The sequence below is a fragment of the Pinus tabuliformis genome, chromosome 7, assembly GCF_031772625.1.
Source record: "Pinus tabuliformis cultivar Carrire ecotype Pingquan chromosome 7, CPIR1, whole genome shotgun sequence".
Taxonomy (NCBI): domain Eukaryota; kingdom Viridiplantae; phylum Streptophyta; class Pinopsida; order Pinales; family Pinaceae; genus Pinus; species Pinus tabuliformis.
In genome coordinates, this window is record NC_142293.1 from 812,995,133 (window position 1) to 813,020,764 (window position 25,632).

Genomic DNA, 25,632 nt, shown 5'->3' on the forward strand with positions numbered 1-25,632 from the left:
GTCATTTTTATGTGGAACTAGTGGTTTGTTTTAGATTTGCATTTTTCTTCTTTGTTGAAGTTTTATTATTTTTCTATCAAAGCTTTATATCTTTTCGGGATTGATTAGTTATTGAAATGTCTATGATCAAACAACTGTATTGTTTATTCATATCCATCATTTTAATGTTTTCATTCTTATTCTTGGTTGGGGATGTTTTGGCTATGTCATTAAAGTTGATGATGTGCTTCCTTGCCCCATCGATCTTGTCAATAGCAACTGCAAGAGTAACCCATAAAAATATTGATTTGGGTTTATTGAATGGGAACTTTATGAAAAATTGTAATACCAATGTTATTTCAACTACTTTTCCAGTGGAAAGTTGTGCAAATAGCATGGATTAGAAGTTTGGTTCCATTAGGCTTGAGAACCAAGGGAATGAATGTAGTCTAAGGGATATTAGAAATTGGATATCAACAACATTTCAAAGTATCGAGTATAGTGGAGATGGAGGTAAGGGGTCCAGAATTGGAAACAACAACAATAATGGTGGAGGAGGAGGAGGTGGGAAGTCGTCAGGGTGGGAGGGGAAATCATAAGACAATAACAATGGGAAAAAGATGGGAGGTGGGTTTTCAGGTGCATTTTTACGAGCTTGGATATCAAGAGTAGAAGAAGACACAAAGTTTTCATTCAAGGTCCTAATGGAAGAGCTTGTAGGGGAAACTACATGTTGCCTTGGTGACATGGAGTCCATGCCTAAGTTTTGTTTGAATGAGTTGGACTTTGTGTTTTCCACTCTTCTTGTTGGTTACATCATCAATTTTGTATTGATGTACTTGTTGGCTCCTTCATCAACAATAATGTTAGTACAAAATCTCCCTAGTATTTTTTTAAGTTTCCCTACAATCCACATGTTTGAGATGAGATCCTTTAGTGTCTTGGAAGGACTGGGTACCTTTGTTTATAAGGGTGCCTTGTTTGCAGTTATTGGGTTTGTTGCAGGCCTTGTAGGGACTGCATTATCCAATATACCAATTAGTGTCAGAAAGAAGATGGATCCCAACTTTGAAACCCAAAATAAGCCACCCCCACATTATTGAACTCATATACATGGGCTATTCCCATGGGATTAAGCAACAATCTCAAGTATCAAACTATAAATGGCATTGATTTTTTTGTTGGAAAAATGATTTACTCCATTGATGTTTAAGACTTTTGTGGTTGTGATTCAATGTTTGAATAATGTACTCGGTGGAATAAGTTTTGTGGTCTTAACTAGACTAACTAGTTCCCAGAAAGTTGATGTGCCACCATCCTCACCACCCTTATCGCAAGAAGAAAGTTCCAAGTTGTTACTAGATTAGGGAAAGGATCTCCATGGTTTCAAACAACACAACAAAAAAATTATTTACATGAAACCTCCTAGCGGGTCTTAACCTACCCAAAGGTTGTACTCATGATACATCAATATTCAATATAGATAATATTAAAACTTTATTACTTGGACAGTGCAAACAGTTTAGATACTCAATTAAGGAATCGATCAACGATTTTACCTGACCAATGCATGTCCCAACCCCGCCCCTTTGCATGTTCTTTCCAAATTTGAAGAACATTAAACTGCAATTACAAATAAATTATATCAAGACAATGTTTTCAAATGGAAAGTTGCCCAAGCCGTGAATAAGAAGTCTCAATGATGTGTTCAATTATGCATCTCAACATCTTGAACCTTCCAGAACTACTTTTCCTTCCAGACCCTCAATTAAATGAGAGTTTTCCAAAACATAAATGGTTTACTTAGATACTAGACAAAATCCTGGTGAAAATTAAAGATATTTAAGAATAAAGAACCACACAAAATTGTGTAAAATGATTTCAATTTGACAAGTTATTTGATCTCTACAGAATTTATTTTTGTAATTAATAATGCTTTGCAGTACCCGTAAAATGGGTTATATATTTGTTATCATTTTCAGTCCTTCAAACCTTTTTATTTTTTCATCTCTTCCTTTTTAATAGCTTTCAGAATTTCATAAATACTTCAAAAGATTTTAATTTGATCACAAAACACTGGAAAATAATCAAAGTCACCAATTGGTTCCATCCTTGTCGATCCACATTTATCACTATGCACTAATTTTAGTGTTTACCTCACTCATTGTGCCATGTTATTTCCAAATTTTCATGGTGTTGCTTGCTTAATGAAACTGCTTCATTAGAACTCCTCCTTGGATTATGGTGGACCATTCACAATTCTTTGTGTAGTCACTAGCATAAGATAATAGTAGTTGATATGGTTGTACCTTCGGTGCCATGTTTTATCAATCTACAAAAGTTATGTGTAATTTTGTTTTGTTGCTATGGATTCAAACTTGTAAAGGTATCTCTCCTTGAGAGTAACTACAATCTCTTTATTATTGTGTTTATTTTCTCCATGGTTGGTGATTCGACAGGGACATCATATTAATCCTCTATTTTCACTATTGTTCCTATTGAAACATTAGGGCTTCCTCTTTCGATGAGGTTGAGTATCCTTTTCATGTTGCAAATTATTATAATGGCAGAAATGTCCTCAGACACGTAATTTTATTAATCAAAAAAAAATAATTACATAATTTGAATTTGCAAGAGTTTACATCCGAACATTCAAACACTCTTGCAATGAGCTATTTATAAGTTCCATGTCCTAACTACCTCTAACTATGGATCACTTATTAAATAACAAGTGTCCATTTACAATAAATGTTATTCAAACCAACTAGCTAACAAATCTCCTAAAATAGAGCCTAAGATACGACACATTTGGAGAGTCATATCTAGTTACAACAATATACTAATTCTAAATAATTAAACATTCTAGAATAATACTTATTAATTTAATATCTTAAATTAATAATTATTTTATTTTAATTTTATAACCTATGATAAAATTGTATTTTTGGATCATCTAACATTCCTTCCTATGATCCAAAGATACATTACAACAGATACCAAGCTCATCCCTAAACTTAATAAATTTTATTCTGCCAAGTGGTTTTGTGAAAATGTCAGAGATCTGATATTAGGAAGGACAATAAACTGGCTTGAGGACATCTTTGGCAATGAGAGATCTGATATGATGATACTTGGTGTCCACGGGCTTTGTCTTTGAATGAAAAACTGGGTTCTTGGCAAGTTTGATGGCTGAATGGCTATCAATGAATAATGATGTAGCTTCTGCCTGAGAAATGCCCAAGTCCTGCAAAATTCAATGCAACCAAACAATTTCACATGCTGCTTCCCATGCTGAAATGTACTTTGCTTCTGCGGAAGAAATGACCGCTGTATCTTGTTTCTTACAACTCCAAGATACTGCGGCTGACCCCATGTTCATTAAATAACCTGATGTTGATGCTCGATCATCAATACTCCCAGTAAAGTCGGCATCAGAATATCCACTAAGTACAAAATTTTTAGTCTTTGTGTAAAGAAGACCAAAATCTTTTGTTCCTTGGATATATTGAAGAACTTTTTTGGCTGCATTCCAGTGGTTGTCTCATGGTTCCTACATAAAACGTGAAAGAATAATAACTGCATAAGATAGATCAAGACGAGTATTTGTCAAATAAATCAAGCTGCCAATCAACTGTCTGTAAGTGGTACTGTCCACCTTTTCCCCCCCTTCAAATTTTGAAAGTTTCAAGTTTTGCTCCATGGGGGTGAGAACGGGCTTGCAATCCTGCATGCCAAATCGCCGAAGAGCCTCTGCTGCATACTTACTCTAAGAAATGAAAATATGATGTGGATGTTGGAAGACTTCAACTCCAAGATAATAGTGAAGTAATCCCAAATCTATCATCTTAAAACCTGCATGTAACTCCTTTTTCACCTGTGTAATATGATCATCATGGTTGCCAGTAATGATCAAATCATCTGCATACATAACAAGAATTACCATATATTTTCCTTGTTGTCACACATACAAAGTATCATCCGATTCACTTCGTTGAAAACCAACTTTCTTAAGGTATTCATCCATCTTTGCATGCCAAGCTCGGGGAGCTTGTTTTAATCCATATAAAGCCTTGATCAATTTTCAAACTTTACGTTCTTGTCCTTCAATTTCAAAACCTGGTGGTTGGGTCATATACACTTCCTCCTGTAAATCCCCATTGAGAAAAGCACTTTTCACATCCATTTGATGAACTTTCCATCCTTTCTGAGCGGCCAATGCAAGTGTTAATCAGATGGTGTTCCATTTAGTTGTAGGAGAAAAAGTTTCCTCATAATCAATGCCTTCCTGCTGCGCAAAACCTTTTGCGAAAAGTCATGCTTTATTCTTTTCAAGTTCTCCCTTCTGATTATACTTGATTTTGTAAACCCATTTGCATCCTATGGGTTTAACATTTGATGGACAATCAACAAGTTTCCAAGTGTTGTTATCAATTATTTCTTGATATTCTTCAACCATAGCCTGTTGCCACTCTTTATGTTTTACTGCTTCTTTGTATGTGGAAGGTTCAGTAAAATCACGTGCTATCAAGGAAAAATTGCTTTCACTTCTATGTGCCCTTCTGGTGCCTGTTTTATTCTGCTCATCAGGTTTTACATCTTTCAAAAGTTGAACTACCCATTTCGGTAGTTGGTGCTCACTTGTTTGTGCTTCTGTAAAGTCTCCATCATTGTAAAGAGGATTAATATAAATTGATGTTCTTCGTTCAGGTGAAAAGTATGGAGAATCACTGTTAGAAGAATTATTGCTGCTTGGAGATGCGGATGAACTACTAGAAGACCCAGATGATGTTGTTGATGTAGATGGACTGGATGACTCATCTTCAAAGGAAGGAAAATCAAGTTCATACCAATTTGGTGAAGTTGGTTGACTTCGCATTTTTCCATTTCTTTTACTTCCCTTAGTTTCTAACTTGTGAGGAAGATTTTCAATTTCTTCAGCACTTTTACTCTCAGTTTCATCAAAAATGACATCCCTGCTCACAATGAATTTTCCATTGGTCAAAAGATGATACCCTTTCTTCTCATCAGAATAGCCAATCATTGTTCATTTTAAACTTCTTGAGTCAAGCTTAGTTCGTTTTTCTTTCAGAACTAAGGCATAATATATTGATCCAAAAACTCTAAGATGTTTAGCTCGAGGTTTGAAACCAAACCAAGCTTCATAAGGTGTGATTCCATCTAAAGAAGTAGTTGGAGTTCTGTTTCTTAAGTAGACAGTTGTATGCATTGCTTCTGTCCAATATGTTGGACTTAACCTCTTGAAAGTTAACATGGATCTCGCCATTCCTAACAAGGTGCAATTCATTCTTTCGACTACTCCATTTTGTCGTGGAGTGTAAACACTAGTAAGATGTTGTCTTAAGCCATTTTCACTGCAATAAGTTTTGAATTCATTTGAAGTGAATTCTCCCCCATTATCTGTCCTCAGAGTACCTATCTTTTCTTTGACTTCATTTTCAACAAGTTGGCGGAAAATTTTAAACTTCTCAAATGCTTCTGACTTGTTCTTCAAGAAGTAAACCCAAGTCATTCTGTTGAAATCATCAATGAATAGTAAGAAATATTTGCAACCGCCAAATGAAGTTTGTAGTGTTCCACAAACATCACTGTGAACTAGTTGTAGCCGCCTGTTTGCATGCCATGAACCTGTTGGAAAACTTTCTCGACTTTGTTTGCCATAAATGCAAGCTTTACATTTTGCATTTTCCCTTTTCAAAGTGGGGAGTCCTTTAACCATTCCTTGTTTCTGCAATTGAGAAAGACTCTCAAAATTTAAATGTCCATATCTTACATGCCAGAAATACTTGTACTCACTGCCCCTGCAAAATCAGAATGCCTTGGAATAACTGTCCCTTTCATCCGTAATAGTTTTCCATCTTCATAAACTGTCGTGACAGTTTTCAAGCTCTATTTGACTGAATTAATTTTGACTAAACCATCTTCCATAATCACATGATGTCTTCTTGTCGAATCGTGACTAAAGAGAGAAATTTTTTCTTAAAAGTGGGTACACACCATACATTGGAAATCATTTTTTCTCCAATGCTAGCGAGAAAAAGTTTAACTACTCCTTTTCCATAAGGAGTATGTTTTGTATCATCAGCAAGAAAAATGGAATTAAGTTGGAAATCTTGAAAATTCCAAAAACAATCACGTCGACAAGTCATGTGCTGAGTTGCCCCCAAATCCAAGATCCAGGCATCTTCATAATCACTTCTAAGATGTGATGAAAATTGTGATGCTGGTGAGGAAGTAAAAACATATTTTGAGTTATTATCATCTTGATCATTTGCAAATTGCATTGAGTGTTGCTGAAACTTGGGAATTTTATTAAGAGATGTTCGACAATCTTCAGCATAATGGCCAACTTTGTTACATCTTCAACACACTATTTGACTTAAGTCTCTTCCTTATCCTGAATATTGTCCTTTGCCTCTACTTTGACTTCTATGTTGAGATTGTCCTCTACCTTGATTATTATTTCCTTATTCTTGAAAATTGCCTCTTCCTTGGTTGTTTCCTCTACCTTGAAAGTTATTCCTTCCTGAACTGTTGCCTCTGTTAAAATTGTTTCCTCTGCTTTGGCTTCGACCTCGACTTTGTGCTGCTTGATTCTGATTGCCTCTGCCTCTGCCTTGAGAACTGTCTGCTGATGATTTACTAGTGCTAGCCTCTGTGAGAAAAACATCTTCACCAACTTTCTTCTTCTTCCCAAAGGTTTTATCATGTTGAGTCAACATTTCACAAAGCTCATCAAACTTTAGTTTCTCTAATTTCCCAGTTAATTGTAGAGTCTCCAAAAAATGCGTGTAGGAAGAAGGAAGTCCAACAATTACAATTGTTACCATAAAACTATCATCTATTGCTGGAAAACTAGCATTAATGATTTCCTGCCTAATATTCTTAAGTCTTGAGATATATTCAAGTACATCACCTCCTTCAGTCAATTTTTGTTGCAACAATTTTAATTGTAGATCAACTTTCTTTGGTTTAGGCTGAGTATGAAAGAGGTCTTTAAAATTTTTCAAAGTATACCATGCATCTGTAGTATTTTCTATATGGACATACATTTCATCATTAACAGAAGATTTAATAAGAGCTAAGGCTTTGGCATTCTTAACTTCCATTTTGCTAGTGTAGCTGCATCTGTGGGTTTATTCGGCTTAATATCTCCATCACATATACCCTGCCATAATTCGTTGTAAATGAGAGTGCTTTTGATGAGACGGTGCCATGTTTTATAAGATTTTGTGCCTTCAAGTTTGTCGGAATCAGAAAACAAATTAATCAACTTAGACATTGTAGTGTTGAAGCTTCGCACCACGAATCAGAACAAAAATGTCAAGATGGGCAACACAACACTCAACACACCATGCAAAAAACATGATCTATTGGGGCTTGGCCTTGACCCTTATATAGATGCTGAAGCAGGAGAAAAATGACTGAGCTTTGCACTTGGGTCTAGTCAATTTCTCAAAAATTACAAGGTAACTTTCAAATTTTGACTTTTACAATGATGTTCTTGCAAAACTTGGTAAAAAAAAAGTTACCCCCCTAAAAGTAAAATTACTTTGAGTTACAATGTCACACTTATCTCTCCAGAAACAAATTACAAAGAAAAAACTCCTTATTACTCCAAAAATTACAAATTTCAATCGCACCTTATTTCTCCACTAAAATAAAAAATTTCAAAATATAATTACACCTTATCACTCCATTAAAAAAAACTCCACCTTATTACTTCATTAACTTTAATTTCTTTTAAATCCCATTTAAAATAATTTCATCAAATCCCTATTTAACAAAATGAATTTCAATCTACTTTTTGAAAGGCACACTTTAAACCATTCATAGAGCGCACATCGTGTCAATGAACTGAGAAATATAATTCAACGAAATTCTTGTACCATTTACAAAATCGCTTCGCTGGTTGGCTTAGCTAGCTGGCTGGCAACGCTGGTTTTGAAGACTCTTGTTACAGGCTCGTGTTCCTGGGGAGGCCGACGTGGGAGTGCAAGGTCATCGCTTTCATTAACCTTCCTCTATCTGTCTACATTCACTAATTTCCTTATTCATCTTTACCAACTACAAAACATGATGAGATGTTGTTATCTGTTCTGGCGTTCTTATTGGTATCGCTGCCTCTTTTGTTTCTCAATGATTGGACGGGAGAGTTAAGGGATGAGAAGGCGGTTGCAGCCAACAATTCGTTTCCGCCGCCTGTGAGTCCGAACGAAGTGACAAACGCCACCACTGTGTGTTCCACACCGTCAAAGTTACAGACTCTTGTTCCTGGAACCAAGGCGGTGTCCTGCCCGTCTTATTTCTAGAATTACAGTTGACATTGTTGAGGCTGTGAGGGCATCGACTACGTTTAGGCTGATAAGATGAGAAGCTGGGTTTATAACAGTTATCCCATTAAAAAAAGACTCCATATGCTATAATCTTAGTGATTTGTGTCCATTGCTATACAAAAAACCTGCACAGATGGGCCAGTGCTAAACAAACTCTAAATGTGAAACTATTTACAAAAATATATTCTCATCGATCTACAACAAACTCTACAAACTCTCTGTACAACTTGGATTTGTATTCCCATTATAAAGTTTCCGTCACCATCAATTCACAGGCAATTAACAATGTTCCGGCAGCTAGAAAATTACTTCTCTTTGATCACAGAGCACGCGACTACACGCAGATGCCATGAGAATTTCATTTTGTTGCGGATAGTGGGGACTCATGGAGTCCACGGGCTCTCATATACAACTAAAATTCTATTGACAACGCAATTTTCACCACATTGATACGAGCTCTATGTAGCTTCAACGCAGTTTTCAGCACAAACAATTCAATGGAATTTGGTGATTGGGAAATGATCTTTAATGCAGTTTTCAACACAAACAATTCAATGGAATTTGGCGATTGGGAAATGATCTTCAACGCAGTTTTGATAATAATTCACAAATTGATTTTCAGATTTAAAAATCTAAAATCAATAAAATAATAACATTTCTTCCCTTTGGAACAAAAAACTTGACAATTTTCATACCAGTCATTCGCTGAACAATTCAATGGAGTTTTTAGAAAGTTGTAGAGCTGGAATCTCCTTCTCAAATCAACTGTAGCATTACTGGAGCTCTGATACCACAATAATGGCAGAAGTGTCCTCAGACACGTAATTTTATTAATCAGAAAAAAATAATTAGATAATTTGATTTTGCAAGAGTTTACAACCGAACATCCAAACACTCTTGCAATGAGCTATTTATAAGCTCCATGCCCTAACTACCTCTAATTATGGATCACTTATTAAATAACAGGTGTCCATTTACCATAAATGCTATTCAAACCAACTAGCTAACAAATATCCTAAAATAGAGCCTAAGATATGACACATTTGGAGAGTCATATCTAGTTACAACAATATACTAATTCTAAATAATTAAACATTCTAGAATAATAATTATTAATTTAATATCTTAATTTAATAATTATTTTATTTTAATTTTATAACCTATGATAAAATTGTATTTTTGGATCATCTAACAGATTATGCCTTTTCTTATATCTCTTTTTCAGTAGCTTAGTTTATTTATTTTGATATTCTAGTTTTTAGGAGTTTCTTCAACACTTTTGAGGCATGTCACTACTAGATTTTACTTTTGAAACCCATTACCCTACTTTTGTAGTATGAAATTATCTTATTCTATTAAATCAAACACTTTTCAATTTTGAACTTCCTCTCATTGTGTCATTAGCAACATGATTGACATTAAGAAGATTTTTATGCAAACCAAGGATATATATAATATTTTTGATTTGTTGTACTCAGTATTCCATGGGGACATGTCTTGCAAGGTCGGAGGTGTGCCCCCTACACTTTATGTGCCCTGAGGATAGGGGGTTCCTAGTGAAACATTTTACAACACATACCATCTTGTGCAACTTGGTGAAACACATGTGAAACATTTTGGCAAAGTGTGCGATGTGGTATGTGTTTCACAAAATGCGAGGCTTCTGGGTGCCTGCCCCCTGAACAATAGCCCCTTGGAAAAGAAACATGCTTGGATACCCCCCAATGATTTTTGTCCAAAAAACCGCAAAAATTATAAAAAATCATAAAAAGAAATAAAAAATATATGTGGGATGCATTTTTATGTTGGAGTTTTTTTCTTCTTAAATAATTAATTCTAGAGATGGCCCCCCTAAGTTAGGCACTCCTTGTCCCTATGTTCCCTATGATTTTGCTTAAAACTAAGGGGATATATCAACACATCCCCCATGTGTGTTTCCCTTCTTCTGCATCCCAAAAACTTGGTGCAACATTTTTCTTCTCACATGCATCATGTAAATTGGTACGGTACCTTGTTCCTATATTTCATATATTTTCCATCTCTGAGAGCCATTATTTAGTTTGTCTCTCCCTTTTCTGAGAGAGTGAAAACTCGGGAAGTATTGCACCCTAAAGAACTCAAGTCTAGTTACCAAAAATCTGTAGACTAATTGGTAACAATCTACGTGATTTCATTTTCCTTCCCTTTATCAAGTTTCCTGTTGAAATAATAATTTGAGTCTCCTAAAGTTGTAAGGGAAATGTACTCTACCATTTTTTATTTATGACCAAAATCTCATGCAATGCCATTTTAAAATATCTTACCTTTATTTGATTGTTGCCACTTGCCTCTGACTTTTGTACTAATGCATTTACCTTGTTGGCTTCACCATCATACTGTTTGCCTCTAGTTTTTCTTGTAACATGTAGTCAACATTTTTTCAAAGGAAACTGCTAATGAAATTTACTAAAACACAAGACTCAAATCTACTCTACTACTCTGCGGAATTCAATTCACGATTGAGAACACAAACCATAAAAATGCAAGAATAACTATCACACATACACAAAGATTTATCTAGGGGAAAGAAACTACTCAAAACCCCTTCCTATCTGTATTGCATTAATAAAAGAATAGAGATTAAATACATATGTTTCTCAAGCTTGAGCACAACCTGCAAGTGTATATTCTATCCATATGCTTGACTGACTAACTATGGCCAACACTTAGCCAATTTTCAAGCCTTCCAAGCTCTTATTTTCTTATGCTATCCCTTCAGGAATTAGGGCCCTATTAATTAGGAAATTCCCTCAATTGAATTGTGCAATTCCTTTAGGCTCATCCTCTAACTACATGCACCGCCTGTACACCTCAGAATAATCTACAATTCATAGTACATTGCCTTGGAATCTCCATCTCAACTGGGTAACTTGAATTATTTGCATGCATTAGTCATTTTGGGTTGATTGATTAGATAAATGGTCGATCACTAAGTGTGGTTGAAGTCACACTTCCACAAATTGACCTTCCACTAGTTCTTCCAACAGTTAAAACTAGTTTAACTGACAATAAGTCAATTTAACTGAAATAGATTGCTACAAATTAACATTCAATCATAATGAAATGAACTCGAGACTCTCAAACTCGAATTAGCTGAGTTAATTATGTGACAAGTGCCATGTCCCTTCAGTTAACCACCTCCAATATTTGTGCTAAAATGGAAATTTGAATCTTTGCTAGTTTGACCAAGGCAAGGTCAAATTGAGATTTATTTGCTACATTTTTAACACTCCCTTTCAGCAAGAAAAGGATTATCTGTCACCTCAATCCTTCCTCTATGGAACTTGAATTTTCCTCTTGAAAAAGCCTTTGTCAAAATGTCTGCATCTTGTTCCTCTGTTGGAATGTATTCTAGCAACATAATCTGCCTCTTCACACAATCATGTACATGGTGATATCAAATATCTATATGCTTGGATTGATAATGAAATACAAGATTTTTAGAGAGCTTGATGCAACTCCAATTGTCAGACTAGATCACAATTAGATCCATCATCTTACCAAACAGTACCACAAGAATATTTCTCATCTAGATTGCCTCACATGCTGCTTAACTAGCAGCCATGTATTATGCTTTTGCAGAGTTGAGTGCCACAGATCTTTGCTTCTTGTTGTACCAAGAAATAGCTGCAAACCCAACATTGAAAATTCCTCCTCATGTATTCTTCGAAACTACTCATGAAATTTACTGAAACATAAGACTCAAATCTACTCTATTGCTCTGCGAAATTCAATTCACGATCGAGAACACAAATCATAGACATGCAAAAGGAAACATCACACATGAAAAAATATTTATTTAGGGGAAAGAAACTACTCAAAACCCCTTCCTATATGTATTTCATTAATCAAAGAGTAGATATGAATACATATGCCTTCTCAAACCTAAGCACAACCAACAAGTGTATAGTCTATCTCTCTTCTTGACTAAATGACTCTAGCCAACACTTTGCCAATTTTCATGCCCTCCAAGCTCCTATCTCCTTGTGTTTTTCCTTGAGGAATTGAACCCCTATTAATTAGAAAATTCCTCAACTTTATTGCATAATTCCAAAGGATGGTCCGCCTGACCCCATGCAACACCTGTACACTCAACTAGTTTACAACTATTGGATAACTTCCTTGAAAAATCCACCACAACTGGGCAATTCAAATTATTTTCATGCCTGAGCTAATTATTAGCTAAATGATTAGTTAACTAGATTATCTTTGAGTTAGATTGATGTCTTACTACTTAATTTACCACCAACTAGTTCTATTAGCAATTAGAACTTGTTTGACTGATTACAACTAAAATTAACTCAACCTAGGCTCCTAAAATTTAGGAATCACTACACACAATTGAACTTCGCGCCCTTCACTCGAATTAACTGAGCTAGACTCTTATTTTTTAGGAATCAGCTTAAGCAAACTAAAATTCAACTCATTAAATCGAAATGGGTATTACTAACTGAGTGAAAAGAGCCATCTCACCTCAGTTAACTCCTCCAAGTTGTCAGCGGATGTGGAATTTCAAATTTCCTCAATTTAATAAAAGAAAAATCAAATTGAGAATTTCTTGCTACATTTTTCAATGTTCCCTCTCAGCAAGAAATGGATTATCAAGAACCTTTATCATGCACCTATGGAAAGTACTACATGCAATACCTCTCACTATTGTTGTTGCTACTGCAACATCTGCAACTGAGAAATATACAAAAAAATGAATCAATTGTGTCTGCAACTGTCTACTGGGAAAAATATGTTGTTGTTGACTTTGCTACTGAGCCTCTTTCTCTATTGTCAACACTCCTCTACAATCCTCAATATTTGACTAACACTAATCCTCTTGACATTGAATATTGTCGCCCCTTGTAGCAAGGTAATGATCCATGAGGAGAATGCCCCAATGTAAGCTGCCCAATTTTTTTCAACTATGGGACTAAGGATCTATATCACCCTACCTCACTCTTGGAGGTATAACTGCATGCATGGAAAAATATGATATACTCATAATGTTGTTGCTACTACTTCACTACTGCTTCCGCGTTGCTACTACAAAAACTACAATAATGAGTCTGATATCCCCAGAGCCTCAAGTACTAGCTTCCATAGGGTTTCTCCCTTTGAAACTAGGCTCCCTCTGATTTTCAATCTCCCTATGGGAAATATATTTGCTCCTCAATCTACCAATATCAATGATCACAACTCATTTTTGTATCACTAAATATTGGCTCATTGATCTGCCCACTAGCGGCCTTCTAGCTCCATTACGAAGTCCTCATATAGGGTCTTTTGGATATGCCTTGAACTAGGGTTCCATAACTCTGCCTCCTAGCAACTCATTAGTTCTTTAATGATAATTGTACATGAGGACTTCAATGACTAGTTTCTAATGTGAATCCAATTTCGATACCATGTAGAAATTATTGTGTAGATTTGAAACTAATCATGAAATTTACTAAAACACAAGACTCAAATCTACTCTATTGCCCTACAGAATTCAATTCACGATCAAGAACACAAATCATAGACATGAAAAAGGAATCATCACACATGCATAGAGATTTATCTAGGGAAAGAAACTTCTCAAAACCCCTTCCTATATGTATTGCATTAATCAAATAATAGAGATGAATACATATGATTTCTCAAGCCTGAGCACAACCTATAAGTGTATAGTCTATCTCTCTGCCTGACTAATTGACTCTGGGAAACACTTAGTAAATTTTCAAACCTCCAAGATCCTATTTCCTTGTGTTGTTCCTTTAGGAATTAAGCCTCTATTAATTATTAAATTCCTCAAATTGATTACGCAATTCCCAAGTATGGTCTACCTGACCTCATGCAACACCTGTACACTCAACTAGTTTACAATTGTTGGTTAACTGCCTTGGAAACTCCACCACAACTAGGAAATTAAAATTCTTTGCATGAATGAGCTAATTATTAGTTGATTGATCAGTTAACTAGGTGATCTCTGAGTTAGACTGATGTCCTACTACTTAACTAACCACCAACTAGTTTGATTAACAGTTAGAACTAGTTTAATTGATTACAACTGAAATTGACTCAACCTAGGCTCCTAAAATGTAGGAATCACTACATACAATTGAACTTCATGCACTTAACTAATCAAATTAACTGATCTAGACTCTTATTTTTTAGGAATCAACTCAAGAAAACTGAACTTCAACTCATTAACTCGAATTGAGTGTTATTAATTGAGTGACAAGAGCCATGCCGCCTCAGCTAACTCCTCCAAATTGTCTGCTGATGTAGAATTTCAAATTTCCTCAATTTAATCAAGGTAAAATCAAATTGGGAATTTCTTGCTACATTTTTCAACATACTAATGTCTAGTAGGCATTGTCAATGTTTCAAGAATATTTTCAAATGAATAAAGGTAATTGTTAAAGTCAATTGATTTGTGTTTGTTTTTTATTGTATTGTTTCACTAATTGTAGACAAATTACAATTGATCATTGGCATCCTTAACACCTTTTAGCTGACCACCGTTGATCTGTTATTTTGTATTTGTGACACATATAGCTTGATTTAGATATGAGTAGTCTTGTTTTATTTGCATCTTCATATAAAAGTCATGAACTTTTTTCTTCACCATGCATATTCCATGTCTTACACTTGAGGCATCTAGTGTGATGTCATTTGCTACAGATGGCATAACGATCATTAATTCTTTCTAGTTTTCTCACATACATCTTTTGACTTCTGACATTAATTTTTCAACAACCAGTTAGATGCAGAAGTTGCTGGAAAGTTTGAAAACTCCCTTTAGTTTTCATATTTATTGTGAAACAAAAAGGTAATCAAAATCTTACTTCTATCACTAATCCTTGTTATTTTGTCAGAATTTCTACAATCTTAACCACGTTTTGTTGGGTTGAATGGGTTTTTCTTTGAATTTGGATATAAGTTTTCACTTCTGATGGCATTTAAATGCCTTCTCTTAGGAAAAGTCATACCTCTTGTTGGCATCCCAATTTTTCCTCGATCTTTTTGTCACTCAAAAGATTAAATTCTGTTGGAAAAGTTTCTTCATGCTAGTGTACACTATTGGATATGCCTTCCAAAATATCATTTGTTTTTACTTGATCTTAGTATTTTCTTTCCACATACTTATATGTGGCATATGCTTCTATTGATGTTCTCCAATCTCATGGCTCTATTGTCCAATTCATATTTTTTTTTTGAAACTTTATGAAAATTAAAACTCACCTTTCATCAATTTCCTTTCCTACAACAACCATTGATCCCTTTTTAAACTATTAATATATAACATTTGAACTCGATAAATCTTCCATCTTTATCAATCCTAACCATTATGTCTGTCATAGACATACAAATTTGAAATTCTAATGCCTAAAGCTTTGCAAATATGACATGGAATTATTGTGGTGTTCTTTCGAAAACCTTCATACCCAGTCAATCTGATAATCAATTGTAACCATACTCCTTTTTAATTACTAACCCTAATAAATTAAACCATAGTAACAATATTTGATTATGCATACAGATACAAATAATTCTATATAGAAAAAAACAAGGTTTCATGAAGTTTCCAAGATGGCGGAGTGCAGGAATGGGGATATGCACATGGGGCATGTGTGGGAGTACACATAAATTTTAGGAAAATTTGGGGAGGGGGGAATAGTGCGACGATAACATTAGGTAAAATTACTAATTACTTTGCTAAAAACACAAAACAAAATAGAAGATTAAATGGGGAGTTTGGTGAATATCTCCATTTCTATTAAATGTTGTTCTTTCAATTCTTAATGAGGGTGAGTGAATGTAGAAATATTGATTAGAAGAAATCAATCAAAATTTTGTGTGGATTTTCCATGAAAAAATGAATGAACAATAATTTGAATGGTTGTTGTCAGCAAAACTCTGAGGAAAATTTCAGAAATGGTTATTAACTTTGTCTTTGATTACTTAGCTTCATCTTTGTGTTTCCTATCCAACTTACATTTAATAAATCGTAGCCATTCATAGATTTCAACATCTTCTACAAACAAATCACTTGATGATAGATCTTCAAGGCATCTGATCTAATGGCCTTCCACTAAGGATTACATCATTGTATTTCTCTTTCTAGATAATTATACCAGAATGTTGGAGTTTCTTCAATGTCGAAACCTAGTTGAATTTTTGTGAACCATTTCCACTATTCCATTTTTCTTTTTTTTCTTTGAGGGTGCACAACCTTTGTTGTTTTTGTTTTGTATATTTTCCAAGGCCAATAATTTTCAACCTGAAGGTTTACTGCAAGAGTCAAGTTCTTAAAATATTTGCAGTCAGAATTTTGTATGATTAGCTAAAGATTGATTCCCTGCATATTAATCTGATCATCAGTAATAGCCTACCAGATGATATATTTACACAATACTTCTATGTAGAAATATGGGGGGCTCTTTTTAGTCCACACTTCGAGTGGTCTAGAGTCTTGCAATGGTTTATTGTTAAATGATAACAATAGACTAGCTTCATATTAATGTTGAAGAAGGAATTTTGTGTATAGCTTAATCTTATTTGATGCTTAATTTTGTGTAGTTCACTTTTCATTTAGTGGAAAAATGGTTAAAGAGGATATCTAGCCTCTTGTATGTGACAATGGATCTGGTATGGTTATTTTTGGGTGCACAAACTTTGTTGTTTCTATTTTATATCTTTTGCAGGGCCAATGATTTTTAGCTTGAAGGTTTACTACAAGAGTGAAGTTCTTAAAATATTTGTTGTCAACATTTTGTATGATTAGCTAAATATTGATCCCCTGCATATTAATCTAATCATCAATAATAGCCTATCAAATGATATATTTACACAATATTTATATATAAAAAGATGGGGGGCTCTTTCTAGTCCACACTTGGAGTGGTCTAGAGTCTTGCAACAATTTTATTGTCAAATGAAAACAATAGACTAGCTTCATATTAGTGTTGAAGAAAGTCTTTTGTGTATAGCTTAATTTTATTTTATGCTCAATTTTGTGTACTTCACTTTTCATTTAGTGGAAAAATGGTTGAAGAGGATATATAGCCTCTTGTATGCGACAATGAATCTAGTGTGGTTAAGGTAAGTAACAAATCCATGCTATGGATATGGAATGGATAACTTTGTTTACTTTGTAGATTATATCTTTTGAAACTTCCGATCGTTTGGTTTTGTAAAAATAAAAAAGTATATGTTGTATATCTTACATGTGTAATCTATCAAGTTGAATTTGTTGGGGATGATGCTCCCTGTGTAGTTTTTCCTAGCATTATGGGTAGGCCGAGGCTCACTGGTGTTATGGTTGGCATGGGGAAGAAGGATTATTATGTTGGAGATGAAGCTCAGTCAAAGAGAGGCATTCCACTCTTAAATATCCCATTCAACATGGTATTGTGACCAAATGGGATGACATGGAGAAGATCTGGAATCATACATTTTATAATGAACTCTAAGTTGCCCTAGAGGATCATCCCATTCTTCTCACTGAGGCTCCCATTAATCCCAAGGAAAACCGAGAAAATATGACACAAATAATGTTTGAGACATTTAATGTGCCTGCCATGTATGTTGTAATTCAGGCAGTGCTTTCTCTACATGCAAGTGGGCGTACAAGTGGTGTGTATTTTGGTCACTCTATTTGTACAATGAAGATTTTAATGTTTGTTATGTCGATTAATATTTTATAATTGAACTGTGCACAATAATGTTTATTCATTTTTTTCTTCTTAATGTTTCGGGGATTGTATTGAACTATGGGGATAATGTTACACACATTGTTCCAATTTATGAGGGTTATGTTTTACCTCATGCCATCTTGAGGTTGGATCTTGTAGTGTGTGATCTAACATATGCACTGATGGAAATTCTGACTGAGCATGACTACTCTTTTTCCACAATAATAGAGTGTGAGATTTTTCGAGACATGAAAGAGAAGCTAGCCTACGTTTCCTTGGACTATGAACAAGAGCTTGAGACTAAAAAAACAAGCTCTTCGTTGGAGAAGAGCTATGAGATTCCCGATGGTCAGGTAATCACCAATGGAGTTGAGAGGTTCAGATGTGCATAAGTTCTCTTCCAACCATCATTAACAGGAATGTAAGTGATTGATATCCATGAGACCACCTACAACTCTATTATGAAGTGTGATGTGGACATTCATAAATATTTGTATAGAAATATTGTCCTAAGTGGTGATTCAACAATGTTCCTTGCAATCATTGATCAAATACCAGTAAGGAAATCACTACGCTTGCTCTAAGCACCATGAAGATTAAGGTTGTAGCACCTCCTAAAAGGAAGTACAACATTTAGACAAGAGGGTCCATTTTTGCCTCCTTGACTGCATTTTATTAGGATGTCTAGGCTAACCCTATAATTGAGAGCACATAATCTTCTTTACCCATATATTCAATCTAGGTAGATAATTTTTGAAATTTCTATCCTTTTTTCATCTATAACTGTGAATTTCTTTGTCTTGCAGATTTGGATTGTAAAATCAGAGTATGATGAATCTGGTCCATCAATTATGCATAGGAAGGGCTTCTAAAGTGCGTTGTATATTTAGATTTTCTACTATGAATGAGGAATTTCTACATGTACAATGATTGTTGTCAGTACCTTGGAGATCTGAGAGTTGTAAAGAAGGAAAATATCTACTTAGTTATGCTTGTAGTATATTCTGATTTATGAGGGTTAAGGTTTGTAGTAACATTTGATTACATTTCATGACTTGTTGGTGAACGGATGTGTTATAAAAAGCTATTATTGTAATAGATGTGTTATACAAAGCTATTATGGAAAAGTATTAAAGCTTGTCATTGACTAATTTTTAAAATTTCCATTATCATCTGTGATTTCTACTTGGTAAGAGGACTAGGTTTCTTATTTTAGTGGAACAATTCTTGCAATTCAAAGATTCGGGATATGTGTATTTGATCATGGTGCTATAGGGAATTCGTTAACCAATAGTTAAAGATGCATTTTAAAAGCATATTATGGGGCTAAGCTAGTCAATGACACGATAATTTAACTTTTCTTTCATATATTAAGACATCACATGGTAATAAGAACATTATATATATTTCATACCAAAATTCAAACACTTTATTTTATGTGTGCAACGTGGTAGGAATGACATCCTACATATTTTTTCATTTTTCCTTGAGCCAAATATCCAACGCAGCTAAGGCGTTCCATCTTTTATTTGGCAGAACTCCTTAAGAGATGATATCATGGTTGTGAGATCAAAGCATTGTTGGTAGTATGCTTTATAAGTAATGAATGCATCAAACTCATAATTCCTATGGTGTCTTTCCATCTTGGTTTGATTTAGATGGCTAATGAGGTGGATCCCAAGCCATAACATGTTTTACCAGAGTTGAAATAATTTCCAAACAATGTTTGTGAAGAATGCATTTAGATTGTTGACATTTAAGTTTCTTGGACCAAACCTAAACAATTAGCTAATGTTGTTCAAACTTCAGAGCAAGGAATACATTAGCAATGGATAGTCAAATGATTTATCGCTTCTGTGTCATGACTTCTATAAATTGAAAATGACAATGTTGGTGATATGATAAAAGGCCATATTTGTTTATATATATATATATATATATATATATATATATATATATAGATATATATAGTTGGAGTTCTCCAACTTTATATATATATATATATGGAATTCACCAACATTATACTTTTCAATATATATTTCATGACTTCTATCATCAACTCTTTTATGAATCTAAACAACACTTAGAACAACCGAATTGATTTGTTCTTGGATAGAAAAATTTTCTTCTCATTTTCTAAAAGTATTGTAAATAAGGGGAGAGAGGTAAGCACTTAAACATTATATGAGGTGAGAATGCAATTTATTTTTCATGTCCTTAACATTGTTTGGAAGTCCAATTTATTGCATAGCAGCAAGCTTCCAAAGGAAATATTTCCTTAACCCACCTATTGTTTTGATTTCTATTATCCAGAGGAATCTTCTTACTATACTTACCAATTGTGTCACTTTTATCAAGCCAAAAGTAACCCCCTTGGGAGATGCTCACATAAATTTGTTCCCAAAAGCAAAGGTTTTTTAGCCTCTCTTCTATGCCAAAAAAAAATGTTTTTACAACATATACACCTTGTATTTTTTCTGGCATTTCTTTCCCCACTTCGTGTTTTCAAAACAGAAAGGGAGTCTCTAAAACGACAATAATTTTGTTGTTGGATCTCCGTAAGCACTATGGTTTTGATTGCAAGTCCCACATATCCTTATGCCTCTATTTCCAATATTTTTATATGGTGTGAGTCATAAGGTATTTAATAAATTGAGCAAATGGAAGAGGGTAGATGGTCTAACGTTGTCTTTAATGACATATTTTGCAAGAGAAAAAAAACTTGGATGCGGCAAAATAACAAATGGTTTAGTAAATGGGGTATTTGCTTGAACGCGTGTCAAAGCTTTTGTTATGGAAAAGTTCCACAAGCGTACTTGGGATAAGAAGCTAAGAAGAAAGAAAAAGTACTACATTGAAGTGTTTAATCACTCATAGTCATCAACCAAAAGCATACGTAGAGACCAATATCTCCTAGAGAACCAAAATTCTTATTGCTCAGTTAAGGACTAATTCTCATCAACTCTGTTGTTAAACAGGGTGAAAGAAGTGTGGGAGGAAAGAGTATGCATTTTTTGTTCTTTCAGAAAAGTGGAAACAGAAAAGCATTTCATTTTAGAATGTGAGGCCTTCAAAGACAACAAGGAAAGTTATGCAGATATGCTAGAGGTTTGTCAAAAAACTAGAAGCATTTATTTTGAAGCTTCACATAAAAAGGAATAAATACATCAAACAAATAAAAAAGCTTCACATAAAAAGGAACAAATACATCAAGCAAATAAAAACACAATCCTCATCAACGTTAAATAATCTCTTTTTTTTTTTTTTTCATATTGAAAAAAACCAAACCAAACACTATCCGAATATCTTTACACCTTTAATGGTAAATATAATATTATTTACAACCAAATATATATGACTACACGACTTTATTAAATGTTTTGACTTAATATTTTTAAACGGAACCTGAATAACCATAATATTCAACATCATTTTCCTCGGCATGCGTCATGGATACATTATTCCCTACACAATAAATGTGCCGAATCTACCACTTTTACTTTTCAAACGCCACAAGGAAGGAACACGGGATGCATTCGAAAGTCGAGGAGCAGCAGTGCACTAAAATAACTTGTACGACACAAACAAATTTGGCATCATGTCATCACGGTATTGCGAAATAGAGAAATAGAGTAGTCTTTGCCCGGAAAATAGTGGCAACTTTGGCGAGATGTTTGATTCATGTTTTCCTGGTATCTTGAAATAAAGTAGTGTTTGTTTATAAAATAGTGAAATTTTTTGTAAAATTTTGATAAAATTTGATAAGAAGTTTGAGAAATTTGATTTATCATTGTTAAATTTTAACATTTTAAATATCTAATTATTTTTTTTTAACAATATTAAATCATTTCCATCCTAAAACAATTTAAACCATTTCTTTTTAAAAAATAATAAATAAAACTAACTTTCCATACAAAATTATAGTAAAGTATAGCGTTAATAAACAAAGTCTTTGAAATTAGGAAAAGCAAGGGGCGGAGATACTAGTAAGCATTTGACCCTCTCTGCGGATATAATCCAATCACGTCCGCGCACATCATGCGGCCCTATTTACTGATATGGAACAAATCAGAGCTCTATGTCAAATGCCATCCACACTCATACTCAAAACGTCATCCACGCATCTCATACTCAAACGGCCTCCGCCGTTGGGGTGAATTAATTGGCACCTCATAAATTCTTCGGCAACTCACGCCATCTCGGTATCCAAACTGCATGGTAGTGGTATGGGATTAATGTCTACCACGGTAGTATACATGTTAATTTGATGAAATGGTTTTTTTCTTCTTATAATTTTAATTATTTTTAAAAATTTAATTTTGGTTGTTTAATCTATAAAATTAGATGGTTTAAATTTTTTTTAAAATCTGAGATATTTTTAAAGTATTAAATTTATTTATTTATTTAAAAAAAAACAGATTTTTTTAAAATAGGGAAAAAATTCTATGAAAACTTATACACACCATTAGATTTCACTTTCAAATCTAACTCTACGTCATCACAGTCATCACAATATACACACCATTGGAATTCACTTTCAAATCTAACCCTACGTCATCACCAGTCACAGGCTGCATAGTTGGATACATCGAAACGGCAGTGAGATGCGCTGTTGACTCTGTTCTTTATAGATGCATAGAAACAGCGGTGCAATGGGCTATCGTTATCAAGCCGTTCTTTATAGACGAAAAAGCAACGAAGGAACACTTATAATAGTTTTCATTAAATGATGTTTTCAAGATTATCAAACATCTTAATTATAAATTCAAGAATTTTTTTTATAATTAAAAAAAAGAAAGAAACATAATTATAATAAAAGAATTGCTACAACTATAATGTTCAAGCAGCTGTTGAATGGAAACCACAAATTGTTCGATGCCTCTATATTTATCAAATGTAATGGAGTCGTTGCAAAGGACGGCTTTTCCCGCGGTTAAAGTATTCACAAATATTTATTTTTAAGAGAGACGTCATATCTGATGTCTTTAGTGAAAAGCGCGTGGGGTAACCAAACTCAAGATGCCACCTGGATGGAGGCACTAAGTTGGAAATCCGAATGGATTGGTCTACAGTTCTACTCATTCCTTGGGCGTGCTTGCATTTAAAATCAAATCTACGGTGCATTCCAGAAAATGGCACCACGTTGAAAGCGATTGAGTTGAGTTGGAACGCACCATTACAAATATACCATCTTGGTTTTCCACAAAGGCAAAGAGTGCTGCGATGTCCGTCAACCAATTATTGTTTGAGGCCCTACACCTATCGCTATTGTTCCCTCATTCAGTGTGCCTGCCTGAATACGTGTCGCTGTTGAGGGCCTCGATTGTTTTCCCGGATGCTTCCTCGAGGCTCCCTCCATGGAATTCAATCTTGGAGTCGGTGGCTTCATAGCCGTCGCTTTTCGGATGTTTCACCCATTCCTACCACCACGATGAAGATGGAATGAGATGGGACATGCCCATGTTTTCTAGAAATGCAACTCAAAGGTCCTCACAACGGCATTTGATCATTTCAATGTCTGCCTGCCTGGCAGCAGCTGTATATCTTCTATTGTCGCCGCCCACGTTTCTATCGCTACCTCGTTTCTATACGCTGCCCACCGCCGTTTCTTTTCTATATAAACCCAATCGACCGTCACTCTCAAACCATATAGCGTCCACAGCGATTTAAGCCTGCCATATGTTTGAGCGACTTCACTCATTCATTCGACCGTCACTCCCAAACCATATAGCGTCCACAGCGATTTAAGCCTGCCATATGTTTGAGCGACTTCACTCATTCATTGCTGCATTACTCTTTCTTTGCACGCGTCCATCTCGAGCTATTCTATTCCTTTCATCCCTTCCCTACACTAAGCTGCACTTGGATCTCAAATTCAAGTTCCTTTATTTCTATTAATCCATAATTATGGACACAGGAACGCCCCTCCTCTTTCTTTTCTTATTAATAACCTCGTCGAGTCTTCTTGTAATTGTTTCTGCAAATTTCTACAACGATGTCGACATCACATGGGGCGATGCTCGTGGTAAAATCCTTGACAATGGCCAACAATTGCAGCTTACTCTGGATCGCACTTCAGGTAATATTGCGTAAATTTGTTTTCCATGGTATGATGACCTGTTCTTCATCCATAGTTATTATACTACATGTACACATCTTAATCCTTCCCTTCTTCCTTTCCTTGATAACAGGTTCTGGGTTTCAATCCAAGAATGAATATCTCTTTGCTAAAGTTGATATGCAAATCAAGTTGGTACCTGGGAACTCTGCCGGCACAGTTACTGCTTATTATGTATGTATTACCCTGCCCTGCCCTATGCTATTCCGAACACACAAATATATAGCTATACCTTGTACTGTGCTATGCTATGCTAACAATATGTTGGTGTTATGACCCCATTGCAGCTGTCGTCTCAAGGTCCCAAGCACGACGAAATAGACTACGAATTTCTAGGCAACCTATCTGGAGATCCCTATATTATGCACACTAATCTCTTCGCTCAAGGCCTTGGCAATCGTGAGCAACAATTCTACTTGTGGTTCGACCCAACCATGGCTTTTCACACTTACTCCGTGCTCTGGACACCAAATCAAATTACGTATGTATTCTAAATTCTAATTACTTATTCATCCATTCAATAGAATTCAATACGATTTCTCAAAATAACAAAAATACATGTGTGTTATTCAGATTTTCTGTAGACGGGATTCCTATTCGCGTGTTTAAAAACAGGGAGACAGAGTTGGGTACAATAGATAGCAATTATCATTATCCGAAGAACCAAGCAATGAGGATATACTCCAGCCTTTGGAACGCAGATGATTGGGCAACGAGAGGTGGCCTGGTCAAGACAGACTGGACTAAAGCCCCCTTTGTTGCATCCTTCAGCAACTTCAGTGCCGCTACTTCTTCTTCTAACTTCGCCGGAGAGGAGGTTTTGGACTCGAACGAAGAGCAGAAACTCCAGTGGGTGCGAAAGAACTATATGATCTATGATTACTGTTCAGACACAAAGAGGTTCCCCCAGGGACTACCGGCGGAATGCAAATGAGCACTGTCGACTCAACTCGTCGTCTAATTGATGAATTCTAGATGCCCTGCCCTTACAACCATTCTTTCTTCCTTATATTCTTTACTATGACATTCATTCTGTCCCCGTTTTCCGGTGCATATAATACTGCATAATAATATGTAATAATCCAGAAGATTGAATATTTTGTTTTCGTATAATAATCCAGAAGATTGATTGTTTTGTTTTCGTATAATAATCCAGAAGATTGATTATTTTGTTTTTGTATAATATCAATATCTATAAGCGGACACAGATACTGTTGTTCTTTACATTTCTGTAATTGAAAACTGATTCGCATGATTTCATAATCCAACTTATGAAGCACCGAAACCATTGACCGAGTTGATATATATCAATGTCCTTTCCCCCAAAGTTGCGAATATTTTTCTAAGGTGGATAATGAATCTCTTCTTTCTGTGTCTATAGTTAAAATTTGATTCCTTAGCAATTGTGTATCCTTGAAAATTAATTACCACAGAAATTTTGAAAATCCAAAACAAACACCCATACATGGGA

General features: G+C 34.9%; 1 protein-coding gene and 1 pseudogene across 1 annotated transcript; both read left to right on the plus strand.

The window, feature by feature from the left end:
* LOC149250062 (protein RETICULATA-RELATED 3, chloroplastic pseudogene) overlaps positions 1–1,346 on the plus strand; it is a 43,254-nt pseudogene extending 41,908 nt beyond the window's left edge.
* Positions 1,347–23,683: 22,337 nt separating this feature from the next.
* LOC149250063 (xyloglucan endotransglucosylase protein 1-like) lies at positions 23,684–25,312 on the plus strand. Its single transcript, XM_089458902.1, has 4 exons — positions 23,684–24,122; positions 24,235–24,335; positions 24,449–24,642; positions 24,735–25,312. The coding sequence occupies exons 1-4, from the start codon at positions 23,951–23,953 to the stop codon at positions 25,093–25,095; spliced, it is 828 nt and encodes a 275-aa protein (XP_089315028.1). The 5' UTR covers positions 23,684–23,950; the 3' UTR covers positions 25,096–25,312.
* The last annotated feature ends 320 nt before the right edge of the window (positions 25,313–25,632 follow it).

What these genes read in the sequence shown, in the direction of transcription:
- LOC149250063 (XM_089458902.1), top strand. Translation starts at nt 23,951, where the DNA reads ATGGACACAGGAACGCCCCTCCTCTTTCTTTTCTTATTAATAACCTCG. An exon ending in TACTCTGGATCGCACTTCAG is followed by an intron (nt 24,123 to 24,234) that starts GTAATATTGCGT and finishes CCTTGATAACAG; the next exon opens with GTTCTGGGTTTCAATCCAAG. An exon ending in TGGACACCAAATCAAATTAC is followed by an intron (nt 24,643 to 24,734) that starts GTATGTATTCTA and finishes TGTGTTATTCAG; the next exon opens with ATTTTCTGTAGACGGGATTC.